Genomic DNA, 21519 nt, shown 5'->3' on the forward strand with positions numbered 1-21519 from the left:
CAAATTTCCTCAGACAAGGAAATACTCCAGTTCTTCAACATACTTCAAGCATTAGCTTTACTTTTTATTCTCAAAGGGGTATTTTTAAGCCCCAGAATTTGGATACTCTTGAATTTACTTACCCTGGATACTTGAATATACAAGGCACTCTAGTGTTCCTAGAATACACAGAGTTCAAATTTCTTAGTGATGAAAAGCATCTAAAAAAATTACCACAAGGAAATGAAATGGGACCCATGACTCTTTTATTCTCAAATCTGCTGCAGTTGCTCCTGGACAACTGTTGCCTGTTGCTCCTGGACTTCATGCTGGTGCTTTAAAACTATTTGTACCATCAGATTTGGAGCATCTTGAAAAACCTACCACACCTCTCACAAACTGACATCTAATACTCTGATTCTATGAATAGACTAAAAAATTATTGGATTGTACATTTTAAATGGGTGAATTGTATACTATGTGAATTCTACCTCAATAAAACCATGAAATAATTGAAAGCAGAGTCTAAATAAAGATATTTATATACCCATGTTCATAGCAGCATTATTCACAACAGCTAAATGGTAGAAGCAACCCATGTGCCCGTCAACAGATGAATGGATAAACAAAATACTGTATACAAGGGAATATTATTCAGCTTTAAAAATGAAGGAAATTCGAACACACACTACAACATGGATGAACCTTGAGGACATCGTACCAAGTGAAATAAGCCAGACACAAAAAGACAACTACATGATTTCATTTACATGAGGTACATAGTCAAATTGTTAGAGATAGAAAGCAGAATGGTGGTTGCTATGGGATGGTGGGGAGGATGAATGGAGAGCTGTTGTTTAATAGTATAGAGTTTTAATTTTGCAGGATGAAAAGAGTTCTGAAGATTGGTTGCCCCACAATGTGAATACACTTAATGCTACTAATCTGAACACTTAAAAATGGCTAAGATGGTAAATTTTGTGTTGTGTATGTTGTACCAGAATTTGCTGAAAGTAGGGAGGCTGTGTTTCTTGTGTACCATTGCAAGGCACTACAGCCTGGATGCCTGTGAAATTCCAAATGAACAATGATAGAAGAGCTTTCAGAACCTAGTATAGTTTTAGAAGAAAGAAGTGTTCATACTCTACTTATTATTTATTTCAAAGTTCTCTGGGATGAGAATTATAAGCCAGTTACTCTAGACTTTTCTGAGATTGATACTAATATACACCCATATTGATACTCATATATTTACTGATTCATTTATTCCACAAAAGTTGATTGGATGTCTAATGTATTCTAGGCATGGGGCTGGATAATGAGGAAACATTGGTAAGACATTACTACCCCAGACCCCCGTAGGTCTTACAGTCTGACAGATTGAATCAATTGACTTGGCCTTGTAAAAACTCTCAAATATTTGGGTTTTTCGCAGGACTTTTCTTTCATGTTACTTCACACAGTCATCCATGAATGCTGCAATAACAACAGCAACAACAATCACAACAATCTCTGGGTGTTTTTATATACATTTTTGTATTTGGTTTGATTTGATTTGGTTTGATTCTCAACTTCAATCTTCTCTTCCTTTTAGAATGCAAATTTCTTGAGAATAGGCCAGTATTACTCACCTCATATCCTCTAAAAGGTCTCCATAGCTAACAAAATGCCTTATACATATAACAGCAAAACACTTTTAAGAACCATGCTGAGAAAACATAGCTCTATTTCTAGAACAAAGTAATAACTACTGATTTTGGGGTCCTGAAACTATTCCAACCACCAAAGCAGATTGCAATATGATAAGGAAATATCTGTACCACAGTTTGGAAAATACGTTTTAAAATGCCAATCGTGATTCTTCCAGTTGCATTGTGTAATGTGGTCTCTTTTTATGAAAGTTATTTCTCTATAATATTGCTAATTCTGCAGTAAATGCAACTCTATAATATGTGAGATTTATTTGTATGTACAAGTTTGCTTATGACTCAGACCTCATGCTGTGCATGAATAACACATTTATCACATGGTCTGTGGATTGGCTTTTATATATATCACACTCAAACCAGAAGAAATATCTAGAGTTGGGAAGGGAGTAGAGAATAAGCAACGCCATTGTTAGAAGTATTGACTGTAACGATCATGAATAGTATTGTTGTCATTTTGCCTATTAAAAGATCTTACAATCAAAGGCCTCTAAACCAGAGTTATGCGTTCAGATCTAGCTATTTAATGAAAACCTATTCTGAACAAAACGCCCCTCATATATTATTTCATTCATGCTTCATAATACATTTCTGATGGAGGCATTCCTAGTTCATTTTACAGATGGGGAAACTGTGGACCAAGGTTGAAGGATTTCCCAGTGTTTCACAGCCTCCAAGTCCAATGCTGTTTCCACATATAATACTCAATTTAGAACATTTTATTGTGTTAGGAGACTTAAAAAAAAAAAAAGTAAAAATAAAAACAAAAGCCCTGCAAGCAGTGTGTGTTGGTCAAGAGTTGCTGTTTCTCTAAGGTCCAGTAAACGCTTAGCTTTGTTTTCCTGAACTTTGACTTTCGGTTGCACATCAAGCCCCAGAGGTGGGCAAACGCTGATGCTACAGAAACAGCAGCAAGTGGCAGCACTCGGGGCAGGAGGACTCATGCTGTTCTGACGTTCCTAGCCAGGCTGTTGTTCACGTGGAGCCATGCCCAGCTCACCAAGGACACCTACGTCTGCCGACGCAAGTCATTCCTCCCTGATTAATGAAGGTTTAATGTCCAAGGTTATAAACTGCTGAGAAGGCAATAGGGAAAGAGCTAATTTATGAGTCTGTAGTTACCAAAATGTAAGCAGCTCTGCTTTAGATCACTGTCTTGGAATGAGACAGACTCTCCATCTACCTGTACTGTGACTCTGGACAAGTTACTTGCCCTCTCTGAACGAGAGTTTCATTATGCATAAAATGGGGGTAATAAGCCTTTCTTCAGAGAGGCACTGATATTGGAGATAATTTATGAAAACAACCAGGTACATCATAGACTCTCAAAAAAAGGATAGCTATTATTGTTGTATAACAAGAGTAATTAGTACTAGTAGCATCTCTCAGCAGGTAGAATGTTTTAGCTATGGTACTGATCCCCCCCGCCCTGACTCCCAAGAACTTTCATTACACCTACTCTCTATTCTTTCATCACCATCCACCTCTTGTTCCTCCATCCTCCTTTACCAAAAATCATAGAGGATGAAACCTCACATAGCCCCAAAGCTGGTCACATGGGTCTGATGAATCAGGTACCAGGAGCTTGAATGAGCCCAGTTGAAGTTGGGGAAACCAGGAAACATACCATCAGATAGTAAGTGGAGTCAAGGGAGCTGATAGGACCTTTCCCTGGTCTGTCCTTCTACTATCCTCAGGAGAGGCCTTGGTCAAAACTTCCCTAGCCAAATGAGCCTCAATATTGTGTTTCAAATACTTCAGTTTCCTTCAATATTCACATTCAATGATGAATACTTACCACTCTCAGAAGCTGACTAAATCTAAACTTTTTTAGATCACCTAGTTCTGTTTATTTTTTCCTTCATTTTGTTGACATTTCACCTTTTCATCCAAAAATTCTAGTGTTACACTCTGCAACATCAAGCATCTTGGTTTTGTTTTCCATTCTATGAATTATTCCAAAAGAACATGTTCATGAGAATTTATCCTTTTCTGTACTTATGGTCATTCCATCACTTTTAGATTTCCCTCATTTACTTGCCTCATTCTTCATTTGCCTCTGGAAGCATATAATATTTTTACTCTTCTCTGGAATTAAATTTGGATTTCATACTTAGGAAAAAACCCTCCAGAATCAACCCATATCCAGACAGTACCATATTTAGGGGTGCTGATAGCTTAGTTCAATCTCTTTGAGTTTAATTCTAGTTTTTACCAAATTTGAAGATAAAAGTACAAAGATTGCAAGAGAATGGGAATAAAAGACAATGATTTCTGGCATCAAATACATCAGAGAGCCCATCTAGGTTTTGGAGGACTGGAGAAGATGGGAGAGACAATGATTTTTAAAAACAGAATATTTTATTTCCCATCTGGACAAAATTAACACATGGGAAATTCAAGGATTCAGAATCCATTTCTTTTATTGAAAGATTATTTAAATTTAACTATAAATTATATAATAAATTGTTGAAATTGGCTACTAATGATATATTGAAGATAAATAATAAAAATATAGCATTGATTGTCTGGGCACAGTGGCTCACGCCTGTAATCCCAGCACTTTGGGACGCTGAGGCAGGTGGATCAAGAGGTCAGGAGATCGAGACCATCCTGGCTAACATAGTAAAACCCAGTCTCTACTAAAAATACAAAAAATTAGCTGGGCGGGGTGGCAGGCGCCTGTAGTCCCAGCTACTCAGGAGGCTGAGGCAGGAGAATGGCGTGAACCCGAGAGGCGGAGCTTGCAATGAGCTAAGATCCTGTCACTGCACTCCAGCCTGGGCAACAGAGCAAGATTCCATCTCGAAAACAAACAAACAAACAAATATATATACACACACACACACACACACACACACACACACACACACATATAGCATTGATTGCCTAATTTGAAAATAATGATTCTTGAATGCCTACTGCACACAGACACTATACAAACTTACTTAATGGTACTATGAAATCGAGATCCCACTTTACAGAAAAGAAAATAAAGGCTCAGACAAGTAAAAAACAAAACCAAAAACTTTCACCAAGTTCATGTGTTCTCTAAGTGTTACAGCTACACTAACAGCCTTCCTACTATCATTTAATGGCCCCTAGAGCTCCGTCATTGACTAGCTGCATGACTTAGGGGAATCTCCTAATCTTCCTTGCCTCAGTTTCCTCATCTGTGAAATGGAGAGTCTATATTAGGAACTCCATGGTCTAAAGACATTCCTTGCAGCTTTAACATTCTGTGAGTATAAGGAGTGTATGGGCATGATTTCAAGGATTGGTTGTTTATGAGCCAATCGGAGGTGTTGAATAAACACCTCCCTACTAGGTCAAGGTAGAAAGGGGAGGGTAAACGTTGGGGAAAAAAAAAACAACTTTAATGAGAAGTCTATAAAAATTGTGTGTTACCAAAGATCTGTCTTATTTGGCAGTTGCTGCCTCACTCACAGCTTTTGATACCTAGGAGGACTCTTCTCTCCCAAACTGTAAGTAAAAAAGCTTCCATTGTATACTTGGACTGCACCAGTGAATAAGGGGTTAATAATAGCATTAAGCTTATAGAAGGGAAGATTGGTTTGCCTTTGTTTTCGGGAAAAACTTGATGGTGGCTGAAAACGTAATGGCTCTGCTTGGAGGGAAATGCTTGTTTTCCTCTCTCTAAGCATAAACGCTCATTCACACCTTTCCTGGCTTTTTGAGAGGTGGCAAAATGCCCAAGATTGATTGCCAGTTACGTATGTTACCTGAATAAGGCCCTTGTGAGTCTCTGATCTAGGAAAAACAACTTGAACACTTCTATCGTTAGGTTCTAATCAGTTTTTGAGATTCCTGTTCATTTCAACTCTCAACTCTCTTTTCATAACAACTACTTATTTTAGTGATTTATTTACATCTCAACTGCCTTATGTCATTTTCTACATTCTCTTCCCCCACCTACTGGTACTGACACTGAAGTTTCTTTGTCACAGAAACAAACTCTTGGAGTGTTTTACCCTTTGCCTTCACCCACTGCTCAAATGAGGAAATGCAACAGGGTTGGAAACTTCACAGAGCATAGTCGTCATTTGATTATGAATTTCCAAACCCTTCATGTTTGAAACTTTCCAGAACATTTTGCGCTGGCCCCAGAGATTGTGAAGACCCTACAGCTTAAGATAGTAGGAATCAAAAAGTTGTGTTTTTTGATACATCTGCTCTACTCTCTGAAAAATAGGCATTTGTGAGAATACGTTGCCTTTTTAAAAAATAAGTTCTCTTTCAACAGTTACCTAGGGCTCATTTTGGATGCACCAGAGCTTGAACTCTGCTGTCCTGCTATTCATCACTTTAGCTAAGGCACATCTGGGTAGCACCCAGGCCCATGTTAGAGCCAAAGATACTGGGGCAGGGAATGGGAAAAGGTTAATATCTAAGAAGTCCTTTGTCTTCAGTCCAAGTTTAGAGGAAAGAGCACCATTCAGGACTTGTTCTGGGCTGCTCCACATGTGTTGAAGGGCACTGGAAATCAGGCTGTCCTAGGGCTGCCCTAGATCATCCGACTGTCCTTGTCACTGGGACATTGGACTGGATAATGAAGCTATGGGCATCTTTATGCATCATGTACAAAAGTGCTGCATGCAATGCCTAGAAATCACAGGCTTTCAATAAATAAGCCTCCTCACATTTGCCTTAAAAATCCATTTGTCTTGTACACAGAGAAGCAAATGAACTTTCTGCTGCCTTCTATTTCTCCAGGAATTAAATATCCATGTTACGAATAATTATGTTTTCACAGAACGTCTTCAAGGAAGGTAGAAGGAACCATACTATAGGATTCTATCTGCTATTTTGCTGAAGGATTAGAAATAGAATTCCAAGTCATAAGCCAGTAGGATGTAACTTGCAATCCTAGAACATCACAACTTAGAAGGCACATCAGACAGTCTCTCTGGCTTCAGTTTCCTCATCTCTAAAGTGATAGGGTTTACACAAATATCTCTGAGGTCATTTGTAGCTCTGTTTTTCTGTGGTTTCCTTCTGTTGTTAGTACAACTTTCCTCCAGATTTATATACATTTTACCTGTTACACATATGTAATAAAGTGTGTGATAAAAAAATGTATAAAATGAAATGTGGCTGGGTGCAGTGGCTCACGCCTGTAATCCCAGCACTTTGGGAGGCCAAGGTGGGAGGATCACATGAACTCAGGAGTTCAAGAAAACCCTGGGAAACATAGCAAGACTTTGTTTATACCAAAAATAAAAAATGAAAAAAATAGCTGGGCATGGTGGCAGGTGCCTGTAGTTTTCAGCTGCTTGGTGTCTGAGGTGGGAAGATCTCTTGAGCCCAGGAGGATGAGGCTTCAGTGAGTCACGATCGTGCCAATGCACTCCAGGCTAGGCAACAGAGCAAGATCCTGTCTCAGAAAACAAAAAAGAAAGAAAGAAAAAGAAAAGAAATGTGAGAATCTCTCCACCCAACCGCATTCTTCAGAGGTAACTCCAGAGTTGTCACTCTTTCTTTCCATACACATACACACAGTATGGGTATATATCATTTTTTAATTAAAAAATAGGAGGATAGTATATATTGCATGCTTCTCTGAAACTTGTTTTTCGTTTAATAATATAATGTGAACAACTTTCCATCACACTGAAAAACGTTGGCTTGAGACCTCAGAGAGCAGAGGCTTAGGAATACTGAAATTGTTCCGTGTCATTGCCCATCCCAGGCTGGCCTCCTGTCTCCCTGTGGTGAACATTGGCCTGTGACCCTGTTTTATGATTAACAGAGAGGCGACATTTGTGCTAACGTGGTACAGACCTTTAATCCCGCTGTGGAAGTTTAACTCCCTGTAAACAGTATTAGTTTGAATTGACCTTTTCACTGTTATTCTGGTTGAGTCAGCACATCCAGATTGAAGAAAATAGTTTGGAAATAGGTAGTAAATAGAAACATAGAGGCCCCTTAGGTGATTTTTTTTTTTATTAAAAAAAGAGAATTAGTAATACATTGCATTTTATAGTGCTTTGTAAAGCTTTGTCATGTGTATCATGCAATTTAACAAACATATTTTGAGCAACTACAGTGAGCAAGGTGTTCACAGCTTGTATTTTCATTACCTGGCAAAGAGACAACCAGAACAGTGATTATCACCATTTAATCCATAGTGAACTGAGACTCAGGAAGCTGCCTGACTTGCCCGAGGTTCCAGTTAGATTAGGCAGAGATGGTTCTTAAACCTAGGTCTGTCTGATCTACTAGCAGCAAGCCTCTACATGAATGTGTCAGATGTTTATGAATAAGTAATGTCCACGGTGTAATCACCCACAGCCTAAGGTACTCTGGGGCGTCATCAAGGATGTTAGGAATCATCCAAAGGCCATTTTTTTTTCCATCAAACTCACTCTTTCCCTTGAATGGAAAGGAGTGCCGCCACTTATCTCAACTTGATGCCTTATTAGCTATTTGTCCTTGGACAAGTAATTTACACTCTCGTATATTCTTTCCTAATCTATTAAATGGGAGGGAAAAAGAGCCCAACCACCTTCTGGGATTATTTTGAAGAAAAATTATATAGTGCGTGTAAAGACATTAGCAGAGTGCTTGACAATACATGATCACTTGTTATTATTATTATTGGGCTGATTTTTCCTTTTGTTTCATTAAGAAAACATCTTTCCTTTTTGGTAATTGTCAACTCCTTTGTGCAAATGCCTAAACTGAGAGTGAAAGTTTGCACCTTGCTCTGAAGATCACCCCCAAGTTGGCTTTTTTCAGCATGATGATCTGGAGGCCAGGTCCAAAGCTAAAAATCTTTTACTCCAATATTAGAGACTAATATATAAACAGGGCAAAGATGCTCTGCTGGCGGCTGGAACGTAATGGGCCTTGGAAGGTCACCTTCTCTAGAAATTCTTGCCCACTAGCTTGTCCTATTACCCCAGTAACAGCACTGCAGTTTCATTCTTTTGGGTTAAGAAAAGAACCTCTGTTGAGGCCGGGCGCGGTGGCTCAAGCCTGTAATCCCAGCACTTTGGGAGGCCGAGATGGGTGGATCACGAGGTCAGGAGATCGAGACCATCCTGGCTAACTCGGTGAAACCCCATATCTACTAAAAAATACAAAAAACTAGCTGGACGAGGTGGCAGGCACCTGTAGTCCCAGCTACTCGGGAGGCTGAGGCAGGAGAATGGCATAAACCTGCGAGGCAGAGCTTGCAGTGAGCTGAGATCCAGCCACTGCACTCCAGCCTGGGTGACAGAGCAAGACTCCGTCTCAAAAAAAAAAAAAAAAAAAAAGAACCTCTGTTGAAATGGAGAGGCAACAATGAGGTCATCAGTTATACCTTCTCATGAATTAGCTCAATGGCCACTGACTCTTTATATCAAGGGACAGAGTACTGACAGCCTACCCCAAAGGGATGTAGAAAGTGTAGAGAAATATATTTGTCATGAGGATAGGACTGGATAGGGACTCTGCTTCATCCTAGCTGGGACCTTGAACAAGTCAGTTAGCTTCTCTAAGTCTTAGTTTGCTCATTAATTAATGAAGATAATACCTGCTATAATTACCTCATTGCCAGTGGATCAAATGAGACCTGAGGTGTCCCTGGGCTTCCAGGAAGTAATATGTAGACATGGAGCATCCACCCCGTGCTGAGTGTATTGGAGGGAGAGAAGATGAGAGAAAGGAGGAGACCCGGGGATTGGATAGGAAGGTACCCAAGATAATCTTCACTACCACTTTTCCTTTGGTAGCCCAACCTATGCAAAAAGCACTCTTTGTAACACCCAAAGTGAGGGCTCTTTGAGTTTGCATTTTCAAGATTAACCCAAAGTGGCAGCCAAACAGGGGCAACAATCCCCTTCAGAGCACCACCAGTATGGAGGCTGCTTGGTTAGGGGGTCTTCAAGCCAGAGTCTCCCCTTGCTAAAGCAGTGAAGCCGGAGCAGGGACTGCCATACAACTTTAGCATCCTCATAGGCAGTGAGAAACCTGAGCCCAGAGGCACTTAGGAAACATCCTCTCTGGTCTGCCCCAAGGGGTTTCATAGATGGTTGAATATAAGGAAAAAGAAACTTGCACCCAACTCTCTGTAGTCCGAGGCCAAAGGGAACTTAGCTTCAAGACTATGTATAGATTTATCCTTTCAAGCTTGTTGCCTGGAGAATAATCTGTTGGAACTACAGACTAACAGAGCAAAGTGGAGGATAACTGCAGAGGCCAAGAGTGTCATTGTCCTAGCCTCAAGCCATTATGGAAATACAGTGGCACCAGGAGTCCACAGAACAGAGAGACAGTCCATTACTGCAGTTCCCTCTATTAGTCGTATTTTAGTGGGTCACTAATTAGTTCGTTCAGTGTTTGAATTAGTGATTCCAAAGGTCTCCTGGAAAGCATTCTGTCTAGGATCACCATGAACATTCAGCATCCCACCTTCATTCATTGTGGCTAATTGCAACTAATAAGTGACGGGGGAAAAACACACCTCATTTGTTTATCCAGCTGTGGAAATGGGCCAGAGGTGTCACAGCAGTCTGCATAGCATGTCTGCACCCCCAACTGTCTTGATCATGCATCCATCCGAGCCACCCATGGTTCTGTGCACAACTCTCCTACACTCTTTTCCAGACCTGTCGCGATGGCCCACCGATTTCCAGCCCTCACCCAGGAGCAGAAGAAGGAGCTCTCAGAAATTGCCCATAGCATTGTTGCCAATGGAAAGGGGATCCTGGCTGCAGATGAATCTGTAGGTGAGTGTAAAAAGGAGTCCCATCATATAACAACATATTATTTTTTCTACACTTAGCAAAAACAGCTTGATAATCATATTCTTTATGGAAGTAAAGGTTTATGTACACAGGAGTGGGAGCAGAAGACTCAGAAAGCATAGAACTTTTGCATCCTGTAAGTAGTAGGCACATTCCTGAAAGCCAAGGAAAGAGGCTGAAGCCCTTCATTTTAAGGACCTTTGCCAGGGGTCATTTGAATCCAGCCTTGTAGTAAGGCCAGAAACTTAGTAACTAGTGCAAAGTCAGATACACAGGCATCTGCTGCTAGTGAGAAGTCAGTTTAAAGTCAGTCCAGTCAGGAAGGGCAGGAAAGTATCTGCATCTGGAATAGGACAGGGCTTATGGATGGGAGAAACTCAGGATGACACAAGGGAAAGCTGTGGCAGAGTGGCACAATCTGCCATAAAACGACAGAACCCTGAGAATCAAGAGCGTGCCCCATCCCTCCTTCTGTATGTACATCCAGAGAGACTGAGGACTGGAACAGGGAGGCTAAAGAGGCCTGAGGGCCTTACATATCCACCTGGACCTGATGGTGGCTTCCACCCTGACCTCTATACGCCCAGCCCACACACTCCCTAACCAGCAACCTGATAGCAACCAGGGTCTTCTCCCTGGAACACAAAAAATTGAGGCAAGAACTTTGACTATCTGAAAAAAGAAAGGGAGTCTTGCTTTCCACCGTGGTGAGGGTCTCTGAGATGATGTGGAGAAGGCTGACAGGAAAGCCCTGGCTTGCTCCTTATGCTGCCCTCGGCCCTCCCACCATAGGTACCATGGGGAACCGCCTGCAGAGGATCAAGGTGGAAAACACCGAAGAGAACCGCCGGCAGTTCCGAGAAATCCTCTTCTCTGTGGACAGTTCCATCAACCAGAGCATCGGGGGTGTGATCCTTTTCCATGAGACCCTCTACCAGAAGGACAGCCAGGGAAAGCTGTTCAGAAACATCCTCAAGGAAAAGGGGATCGTGGTGGGAATCAAGGTGAACACCTCCATTCACACCTCACGTCTGCTTTGTCCTAGGCAAACTCCCAGTACACTGGCAAGAGTGGGGCCAACACTCTGAACATTCTCCTCATCTAATTTCTCTTCTCACCTTTTTCCATCATCATCTTCCCACAGAGAACCAGATCTTCTTCTAGATTTTTCCTCCAGTGCCCTCTTCTTTCACTCAAGTTTTCTACATATTCTTAATCTCTTTGCATCTCAATCTCATTTCTTAAAATGGGAAGCTACCTCATGATGTTCTTACAGGGATGAAATGACTAAAAGTTTCTAGGCTGGACATGGTTGCTTACGGCTGTAATCCCAGTACTTTGGAAGCCAAAGGCAAGAGGGTCGCTTGAGCTCATGAGTTTGAGACCAGACTGAGCAACACAGCGAGACCTTGTCTCTACTAAAAATAAAAAATAGTAGCCAGGTGTATTGGTGCATGCCTGTAGTCCCAGCTACTCAGGAGGCTGAGGTGGAAACATTGATCACCTGAGCGCTGGAGGTTGAGGTTGGAGTGAGCTGTGGTCATACCACTGCAATCCAGTCTGGATGGCAGAGTGAGACCCTGTCTCAAAAAAAAAAAAAAAAAAAAAAGAAAAAGAAAAGAAAAAAAAGAAAAAGTTTATATTGCATAATTATTCACTTAATGGTAACTGTTATAATTATTAAAGCATTTACTATTCTATCTTATAACTAGGTTTTCCAATAGTGCATAAACTTCTCAAAAGTGAAAACTAATATCCATTGAATAAGAGTGTTTACCATTCCAAGAACTCATTTAATTCTCATAACTTCTGGTAGTAGACTCAATTATCACCCTTATTTAGAGATGAAGTGAGAAAACTGAAATACGAAGAGTAACATAACTTGCCCACACAGCAAGGCAAGGTCAGAGCCAGTTTAGGCTAATTCTCGAGCTCATGACTTTGACTTTTGCTATGCAGAGAGTAGAGGTTGTATCCTTAATTCTCTTTACCTCCTGTACTAACACAATACCTGGTGTATACAGGTGCTCAATAAATGTTAGGGTAGACACTCTCACATTGTACCTTCCAGGTAACTTCCCTTCTGCTATGGACTGAACTGGGTCCCCCACAATGACTAATACACTTTCCTAATTCAACTCCTTGGTCTGTAAAAGATGCAAACTATTAGTTAGTTCCAAGAGTTCTGCTTGTGTTTTCCTGACATCTGACACCTGTTAATTATTTGTTAATTATTTGTATCCACAGTTAGACCAAGGAGGTGCTCCCCTTGCAGGAACAAACAAAGAAACCACCATTCAAGGTAAGGATATTGCCCACTGAGATGAATCATGCCAGTGTAAGCTAGAAATGAAGGCAAGTAAAGAAGGAAGCAAGGGAAAACAAAACACAACTATTACACTGGTCTTCGAGCCACACATACCTGATTTTCAATACCAGCTCCTCCATTTAACAACTGTGACCTTGGGCCAGTCACTGAAATATTCTGACCCTCAGTTCTCCTATCTCGAAATGGAGTAACTGTTGTGGGGATTAATTTACACAATGTATATAAGGTGTTTACCACAGTCCCTTGGACAAAGAAGATTAAACTCTGCACCTGGAAGTATTACTTTTATAAAAATATTTAGCAGCAGTAGAGTGGAAAGGCCCCACACTTTGAGGTCAGACACACCTGGGTTTGAATCCTGGTTCTATCACATGCTACCTAGATAATTTTGCAAGGTACTTCTGCCCATGTAGACAAGCATTAACTCACAACATTGTGTTATCTAAGCAGAATTTGAATCCCAGCTCTGTCACTCTTCAACAGTTCAAACTCAAACTTGGTAAAGTCGCTTAACCATTAGGAGCCTCAGTTTCCACATTTGTAAAATGAGTATCATATTAACTATTGGTTTCTTCTATCTAGATATGGAGTAGATAGTATGTATATCAAAACACTATTTATTAAATCTAGGTCTCGTGGTTCAGTGTTGTGATTAATGCTGATATGCTTGGCTGTTTTCAGTCCTCAAGCTCAGTGGATTGAAAGCTTAGCCAAGGGAGAACTCCTTCACTTTATGAGAGACCCCATGGATCTGGTATAAAGGTGTGAAGAAGCCTTTCTCTCTTTTGTGACTTGCAGGGCTTGATGGCCTCTCAGAGCGCTGTGCTCAGTACAAGAAAGATGGCGTTGACTTTGGGAAATGGCGTGCTGTGCTGAGGATTGCCGACCAGTGTCCATCCAGCCTCGCTATCCAGGAAAACGCCAACGCCCTGGCTCGCTACGCCAGCATCTGTCAGCAGGTGCTCTGCCTTCCCCTTGGGCTGAAAAACAGTAGGCTAGAGTTTTCTTCAGAGCTTTTCTTTTCTATTATACTGTAACTACACATGGACCTCCTTTTCCGTCACCAGTATATCCTAGTGGCATTTTTCACAACGGTTGCTATAGCCAACTGTGGTAGGGAGAGATTTGGTTCCAGAAGCCAGTAGGAGTCCAACTAAGCTGAGTTCAAAGGATAATGTCATCAACTGCTGCCCTCTGTCAAAGTTCCAAAAGCTGTCTTATAAGTGATCGGGCTTTTGAGGCCAGGGAACTTGGTTGTCTATTCTCCGTAACATCCAAGACATGATCCTCTTAGATTCCTAGCTGAAGAGTGACAGCTCTGACCGAGTTCCAATCCAAATAATTCCATGGAGGATGGTGACCAGATGCTAAAGTTTTCAACACATACTAAAATGTCTCTGGGTCCAAGTTAAGTTTGATTTTCTTCTGTGAGTACTATGTTGGGGTTACTAGAGTTGTAGACAGCTGGGATTCCCAATTAGAACTATAAACACTGCTTGAATTTCCTCACTAACCCACCTTAGAGACATCTTTCTTAATGATTTATGCTTAGATGCCCTAAAAAGGCAGTAGCTAGGTTCTGAGGCACCTAGAATAGTCTCTAGAAAGAGATACAGAAATTATGGTTTTGTATTTAGTTTTTACCCCATTCTGAAAAATTCTACTGCCCTTAAGTCACCTATATAGTATTTCTCCATAATGGCTTCAATTTATACCAATTGCAACTGTTGAATCTCCTCCTAAGGAAAGGATAACAGTGAGCACAGCTTCACTTTTGCTTCCCTGATTTTCCTTTTTAGAATGGACTGGTACCTATTGTTGAACCAGAGGTAATTCCTGATGGAGACCATGACCTGGAACACTGCCAGTATGTTACTGAGAAGGTAAGTTTTAAATATGAAGTTCCCAATTCTAGCTGAAAAATCTTAGTTTTAGGTAACAGCTGTTACTTAACATATAACAGCTGTTATATTTGAAGTAGTCTTTAGGATGGATAGCATTGAGAAGGTAGGGAGGTGCTCGTCAGCCCTTCACTTTTTTGGTACATGGTATGCTCCATATAGAAAAAGCACAGGAGTTGCAGTACCAAGACTTGCGTGGGAGGATCCGCGTTTCCACTTGTGGGATCTTGGGCAAGTCATATTATCTCTTTTGACTTCAATTCAATTACATGTACACAAAGAAATTTTAAAATAAGACACATGGCTCAAATGAGAAGATGTAATTAGAGAGTACTTTATTCCATCCGAATTTCTAAATTAGCCACAGTATATCTGAAAGAGGGTGGTTCTATTCACACACTGTGAGAAAGTAGGAGAGTCATAATGTCATCTGACCTTAGTTTCCCTACTTGGAAAATTATGTGCACTGAAATGCAATCTAAAAGCACTTGCGCCTCTAAAATGTATGCTTATATGACTACTCAGCTTCTGTAAACATGGACAGTGGAGGCCTGTTTAGATGACCCCAAATAACTGAAGCAATGCAGTCTCAATAAGGAATGACATTGACCATGGGAGTAATAGAAAGAAAGGAATGAAGGGCTTCTAGGAAGCAGAGCCATGCCCGTCATTCATGCAGTGAATGAGAAGCTAGATTAGGGGTGATGAAGACAGGCCAGTTTGGTTGTGCTCAGTGGCTATGGATTGCAACACATTGGTCTGATGAGGCCTGGAGGCTGGCTCAGAAGCTTTTGCCAAGCAGCAAATGAGAATTCCTTCATCCTGCCTCTAGCTTTGAGTTTCACCTGGTGGGACTTCTTGTCCTTCAGGTCCTGGCTGCTGTCTACAAGGCCCTGAATGACCATCATGTTTACCTGGAGGGCACCCTGCTAAAGCCCAACATGGTGACTGCTGGACACGCCTGCACCAAGAAGTATACTCCAGAGCAAGTGGCTATGGCCACCGTAACAGCTCTCCACCGCACCGTTCCTGCAGCTGTTCCTGGTAAGGCCTTCTTTCTTCTCTAACTCAAGGTCTTAGCTCTCATTCTTTGGAGAGCTACAAGCTTCATGTTTGTCCAGAAATCTGCTTCTATTCATGAAACAAACCTCTGTTATCTCACAGGCAGCCAGCACTTCTCCTCACACTTCAGAATACCAAGCATCCCAAGTCTGCCTAGATGCCCACAATCCATGTATTTCTTCAACATTTCCCTGCCTTCCTTATGTATTTCAAACTCTTCTCTCTAGCCCAACTAGCTTCAGCAGAAGCAAACTGATTTCTCTGACCCGGTTCAGGCAAATTAAGCAGAGAAAAGACTGAGACATTGCTTTTCTGGTAGGTTCATTGCTTGCTTTCTCAAGCAGGGTACATAAGGTGGGACTAATAGAGTGAAATGGCTTCTCTCCTACCAGGCATCTGCTTTTTGTCTGGTGGCATGAGTGAAGAGGATGCTACTCTCAACCTCAATGCTATCAACCTTTGCCCTCTACCAAAGCCCTGGAAACTAAGTTTCTCTTATGGACGGGCCCTGCAGGCCAGTGCACTGGCTGCCTGGGGTGGCAAAGCTGCAAACAAGGAGGCAACCCAGGAGGCTTTTATGAAGCGGGCCGTGGTAAGATGCTGCTACCTCTTATCTACTTGATGGTGTTCACATTTGGGGCTTGACTTTCTGACATGGAGAAGCATTGTTTTCTTCAGGCCAAGAAGGTATCTACTTCTATTAGTGTCTATTAGGCATTTGAAAATGTGGCAGTAGAGGTCAGTATGAGGATTGAGGCTAGAGAGAGTTTTGAATTATCCACACTGGTAGTATAGTTGATGAGAGGAGACTGAAGGACAATTTCAACAGAAACACTTCAGAGAGAAGGAGATAAGAGGATCAAGAACTGAATCTAGGATACTTTTTACTTTGGGAAGATGAAGAAGAGAAGCAACCAAGAAAAGCAGCAATTATATCGTAGGGTGAACCAAGCATTCTGGGAACAAAAAGTGAAGAATTTATTTTTCTTTCTTTCGTGTTTGTTTGTTTGTTTTGAGATGGAGTGTTACTCTGTCACCCAGGCTGGAGTACAGTGGCACAATCTCAGCTCGCTGCAACCTCCACCTCGTAGATTCAAGCCATTCTTCTGCCTCAGCCTCCTGAGCAGCTGGGACTACAGGCAGGCACCACCATATCTGGCTAATTTCTGTATTTTTTAGTAGAGACGGGGTTTCACCATGTCGGCCATGCTGGTCTCAAACTCCTGACCTCAGGTGATCTGCCCACCTCAACCTCCCAAAGTGCTGAGATTACAGACGTGAGCCACCGCACCCAGCCAAGTAAAGAATTTCAAAGGGCTAATAATAACATGCTATAGAGAGATTCAAAACAAAGGTCAAGAAAAGACACTGAGATAGGCATTTAGGAGCATATCAGTGACCCTCACTGAAACAGCTTCAATAAAGAGGAAAGGGAAGGTGCCCATTCAAGAAGCTTTTCAGAAAAAGACCCAGAAAGGTTGCCAGGAGAAATGGGGACCAACGAAGTTTTTATTCAAATAATAACCAAAATTTAAAAAATACCCTTTATGAGCCGAGAACTGGGGGGAACAAATCAGACATAGCCATGTCCTCCAGGAAGCTTGGAGTTTAGCCAAATAGGAGAGAGCTTTGCATGCTTAAATGTAAAGAAAGAGGAGCCAGAGGAGACAGTAAAGATGAGGAGAGTGGGGATAATTGAGTGGAGACGAACTCAGAGGAGCAGGACTGCATGAGACTCAATATTAAGCATAGGTGGCACAGCTGGTGTAAGACAAAAAGGAGGGAAGAGGCAGAAAAGAGAATATGGTTGGAATCAGCTCTATATAAGTCAAGAGATGTAGCAGTTGATGACTGATTACAGTTGAGGGTATCTGCTGAGAATGATGAAGAAATGGAAATTTCAATACTGACAGTCAGAAAGGGTAGAAAAGCAGTTAAAGGAACTTGTTAGGAAATTGATCACACATTATGGCCAGACATGGTCAAGCATCAGGTAAGGTGCAGCTGAAATAAGAGTGAATGTGTGGTAGCTTCATTCTGGAATTTTCCTAACAGCTGTCTAAAGCATGCAGGAAGATTCAGATAAACCTGAATGCAAAATAGCAGGGTAGAAGAGTGAAAGTTTAATAGGAAGATAGAATAGTGACAAACTTTACCAATAGCCTCTGTTAGCTTGCTGACCATAGAGGAAGCCAGGCAAGGAACCAAGAGTAGTCAGAAGTGTGGTGATGAGGCCCTAAAGGGAAGGAAGGCCCCAGGGAAGCTAAATAATCATCTCACAGGCATAAGAGAGGTATGAGATTTTCAAAGTAGTGTTTTACCTTGACTGTGGAAAGCAGAGTGCAGCGGTGCTGCTGCATGGCTGATGGATTGAGGAGACCTAGCTCACATGATGGAGGGATTGTGAAAGCGCAGGTCATAGGGACATCCACACAGAAGAAGGGAAGCTGAGTTTATCATCAAGGATGGTGCTTCCCAAGCTCCAGTGTGGATCTGAATCACTTGAAGGACTTGGTTTTGTTGTAATCTTTTATATTTACACATAATAATTGTATACATTTATGGGGCATCTGTGATTTTTTATATATGCATAAAATGTTTAATGATCAAATCAGGATAATTAGGGTATTCACTCCAAATATTTATTATTTATTTGAGTTGGGAACATTCCAAATCTTCTCTTCTAGCTATTTTAAAATATGTAATAAATCATCGTTTACTATAATCACCTTACTGTTCTATCGAACACTAGAACTTATTCCTTCTCTCTAACTGTATTTTTTTACCCATTAGCAACCTCTTTTCATTTCCCCGACCCTCACTTGAAGCGCTTGTTAAAAATGCAGGTTATGGGTCTCACCCACTGAGTTTCTAATTCAGTAGGTCTGGGGTAAGGCCGGGGAATTTCTATTTCTAACATGTTCCTAAGGGATGCTGGTAGACCATGAAACACACTTGGAGAACCATTGATGTAAAATGTAGAAATAAGTCCTGGAGACAACAGACAATAGCAACACTGACTGGAAGAAGTGGTACCACTGAGTGACATTCAAATATTATCATAAGTTTCAGAATTCTGAATTTATCTTTAACTGGAATGTATACAGGAAAGCAAATGATACTATGATAACAACTAAATACAAATTACATATTCTTCTAGACCAATATAGGTCAAAAATGGAAATATTTTAAAAATAAACATGTTTTTCTCTTGGTATAGTGTACTATACTAGTGAGAAATGTCTCAACTTCAGTTTCCAGTACTGTTGCTGCAATATTGTTGGTACTGAACAGAGATTTCCCCAGTAACTGACACAAACCTCAACCTTACTAAAGAAATGTTCAGAAAACTGGGATAAAAAGGGCAGACACTTGATAGAAGGGGATGGTGTCAGCAGCAATATTCAGCAACATCGCTGTTAAAAAGAAGAAAATCTGAGTGAAGGTTTGGCTGGTTTCCCATGAGAAGTAGACAGGGTCAAGGTGGGGGTCACATTTACTCTAACTCGTCTCCTTTCTCATATTTGTCTTCTAGGCTAACTGCCAGGCGGCCAAAGGACAGTACATTCACACAGGCTCTTCCGGGGCTGCTTCCACCCAGTCGCTCTTCACAGCCTGCTACACCTACTAGGGTCCAGTGCTCGCCAGCCTAGCTCCAGCACTTCTAGTAGGAGGGTTGAATGGGAGCAACTTTTCCTCCAATCCTGGAAATTCGACACAATTAGATTTGAACTGCTGGAAATACAACAGATATTAAATCTTAAGTACAATGGGGAGAAAAAACAAATCAGTTATTGAAACATAAAAATGAATACCAAGGATCTAATCAAATTTCACACAGCAGTTTCCTTGCAACACTTTCAGCTCCCCATGCTCCAGAATACCCACCCAAGAAAATAATAGGCTTTAAAACAGTATCGGCTTCTCATCCAAAGAACAACTGCTGATTGAAACACCTCATTAGCTGAGTGTAGAGAAGTTCATCTTATGAAACAGTCTTAGCAGTGGTAGGTTGGGAAGCAGATAGCTGCAACCAAAAAAGAAATAAATATTCTATAAACCTTCAGCTGCTATCGGGTTTCACTTTTCTGCTCTTGTTGTCCAAAGACTCAGTGTATTTCATTACTTTTGACTCTACTAGACATGACTGGGTTTCAACAGTAAAGGTCTTCAACTCTGGCTATTCATTGGAATCAAGTCGCAAAATTTTAAAAACTCAGATGCTCAGGCCACACCCCAGCTCAATTAAATCAGAAACTCTAGACCTAGGATCCTCTATTAGATTTCTTAAAGTTCCCTCTGATTCCAATGTACAGTCAAGTTTGAGAACTACCAATCTAAATTTCAAGTTTGAGGGTATTTGAAAATTTAAAGCCATTCACCATACGAAGACAGCTAAAAATGTAGAATGATTTTGAGCAACTTGTGGAGTGTAATAAGATAATTCATGTGACTTCAATGCTTGGAGCATTCCTCTTCAAGTGGCCCAGATTTGGTGAAACAGGACTACCTTGTCATCTGCATGTCCAGGTACATTTTGTAGTTTTGCAGTAAATAATATTCACATAATGATACTGTATTGACTTTCAATTTTCAGAATTAACCTACAGTTAAAGCACTTAAGACAATCAGAGTTATAAAAGAGAATTTAAATATTATGACTTTGGACAGTGTAAAAGTAATGATTTAACTGACAGAAGCTGGGAAATATAAGGGGGAGAAGAAGTGGAGGAAAGCAAAGAGAGTCAGGAATACTACTTAAAACTGATGGGTTAAGAAATAGTGCTTTAATTCTATTTAAGTAATAAAGGAAAAGGATATAAATCATTAAAATGTATATCTAAAATTAAAATATGGCCGGGCGAGGTGGCTCAAGCCTGTAATCCCAGCACTTTGGGAGGCCGAGACGGGCGGATCACGAGGTCAGGAGATCGAGACCATCCTGGCTAACACAGTGAAACCCCGTCTCTACTAAAAATACAAAAACTTAGCCGGGCGAGGTGGCAGGCGCCTGTAGTCCCAGCTACTCGGGAGGCTGAGGCAGGAGAATGGCGTGAACCCGGGAGGCGGAGCTTGCAGTGAGCTGAGATCCGGCCACTGCACTCCAGCCTGGGTGACAGAGCGAGACTCCGTCTCAAAAAAAAAATAAAATAAAATAAAATAAAATTAAAATATGATAGTATGCTAAATTTCTTACCTTGAATAATACAAAGACAAATGGTATTGTATAGATTAACAAATGAAGTAACAGAGGCTTAACATATTATTTAGAGGAATAAGACAGAATTAGCCAAAGGGGCTTACTCTTAAGGAGAGAGACCTGGGAGTGGGGGCACAGGAGAGATGACTTTTCCTTATTACCTTCCCTCTACAGTATTTGAATTTTATTTCCATGTACTTGTCATTACTTTTCTAAAAACAACTATATTCATACAAGCAACTCAAGCCTGTATTAGAGATCTATTAAGCCCACGGTTTTCATTTTACAGATGATAAAACAAAGCCCAGAGAAGTAAAATTACTTGCTGAGGGTCAAACATTTATGGTAGAGCAGAGAGATTAAAATTCAGGTCTTCTAAATTCAGGTCTCTTGCTCATAAAATGGACACACAGCCAGAGATCTTACAGGGCAAGGCGACAGGCTGTGTTCAATATCTCTGCCACCCGTGGCGTAGGTCTTGTACGTTTCTCCTTGTACATTTCAGTCAATCATCAAGCATTTCATGTCCTACTATGTGCCAAGCTGTCCTAAAAGCTGGTAGGTAACACCTTGTGAGACAAAGCTTTTC

General features: G+C 41.1%; 1 protein-coding gene across 1 annotated transcript; it reads left to right on the plus strand.

The window, feature by feature from the left end:
• The first annotated feature begins 5104 nt into the window (after positions 1–5104).
• Positions 5105–19796, plus strand: ALDOB (aldolase, fructose-bisphosphate B). Its single transcript, XM_005581166.3, has 9 exons — positions 5105–5170; positions 10299–10420; positions 11231–11442; positions 12686–12740; positions 13566–13726; positions 14567–14650; positions 15538–15712; positions 16123–16322; positions 19266–19796. Exons 2-9 carry the CDS (start codon positions 10309–10311, stop codon positions 19359–19361), a joined length of 1095 nt encoding a protein of 364 aa, XP_005581223.1. The 5' UTR covers positions 5105–5170; positions 10299–10308; the 3' UTR covers positions 19362–19796.
• Positions 19797–21519: the final 1723 nt, after the last annotated feature.

The sequence above is a fragment of the Macaca fascicularis genome, chromosome 15 (assembly GCF_037993035.2).
Source record: "Macaca fascicularis isolate 582-1 chromosome 15, T2T-MFA8v1.1".
Classification (NCBI taxonomy): Eukaryota; Metazoa; Chordata; class Mammalia; order Primates; family Cercopithecidae; genus Macaca; species Macaca fascicularis.

Coding starts and splice junctions, on each gene's coding strand:
- ALDOB (XM_005581166.3), top strand. CDS start 10,309: ATGGCCCACCGATTTCCAGCCCTCACCCAGGAGCAGAAGAAGGAGCTC. Junction 13,727..14,566: donor ACGCCAGCATCTGTCAGCAG/GTGCTCTGCCTT, acceptor TTTCCTTTTTAG/AATGGACTGGTACCTATTGT. Junction 16,323..19,265: donor CTTTTATGAAGCGGGCCGTG/GTAAGATGCTGC, acceptor TTTGTCTTCTAG/GCTAACTGCCAGGCGGCCAA.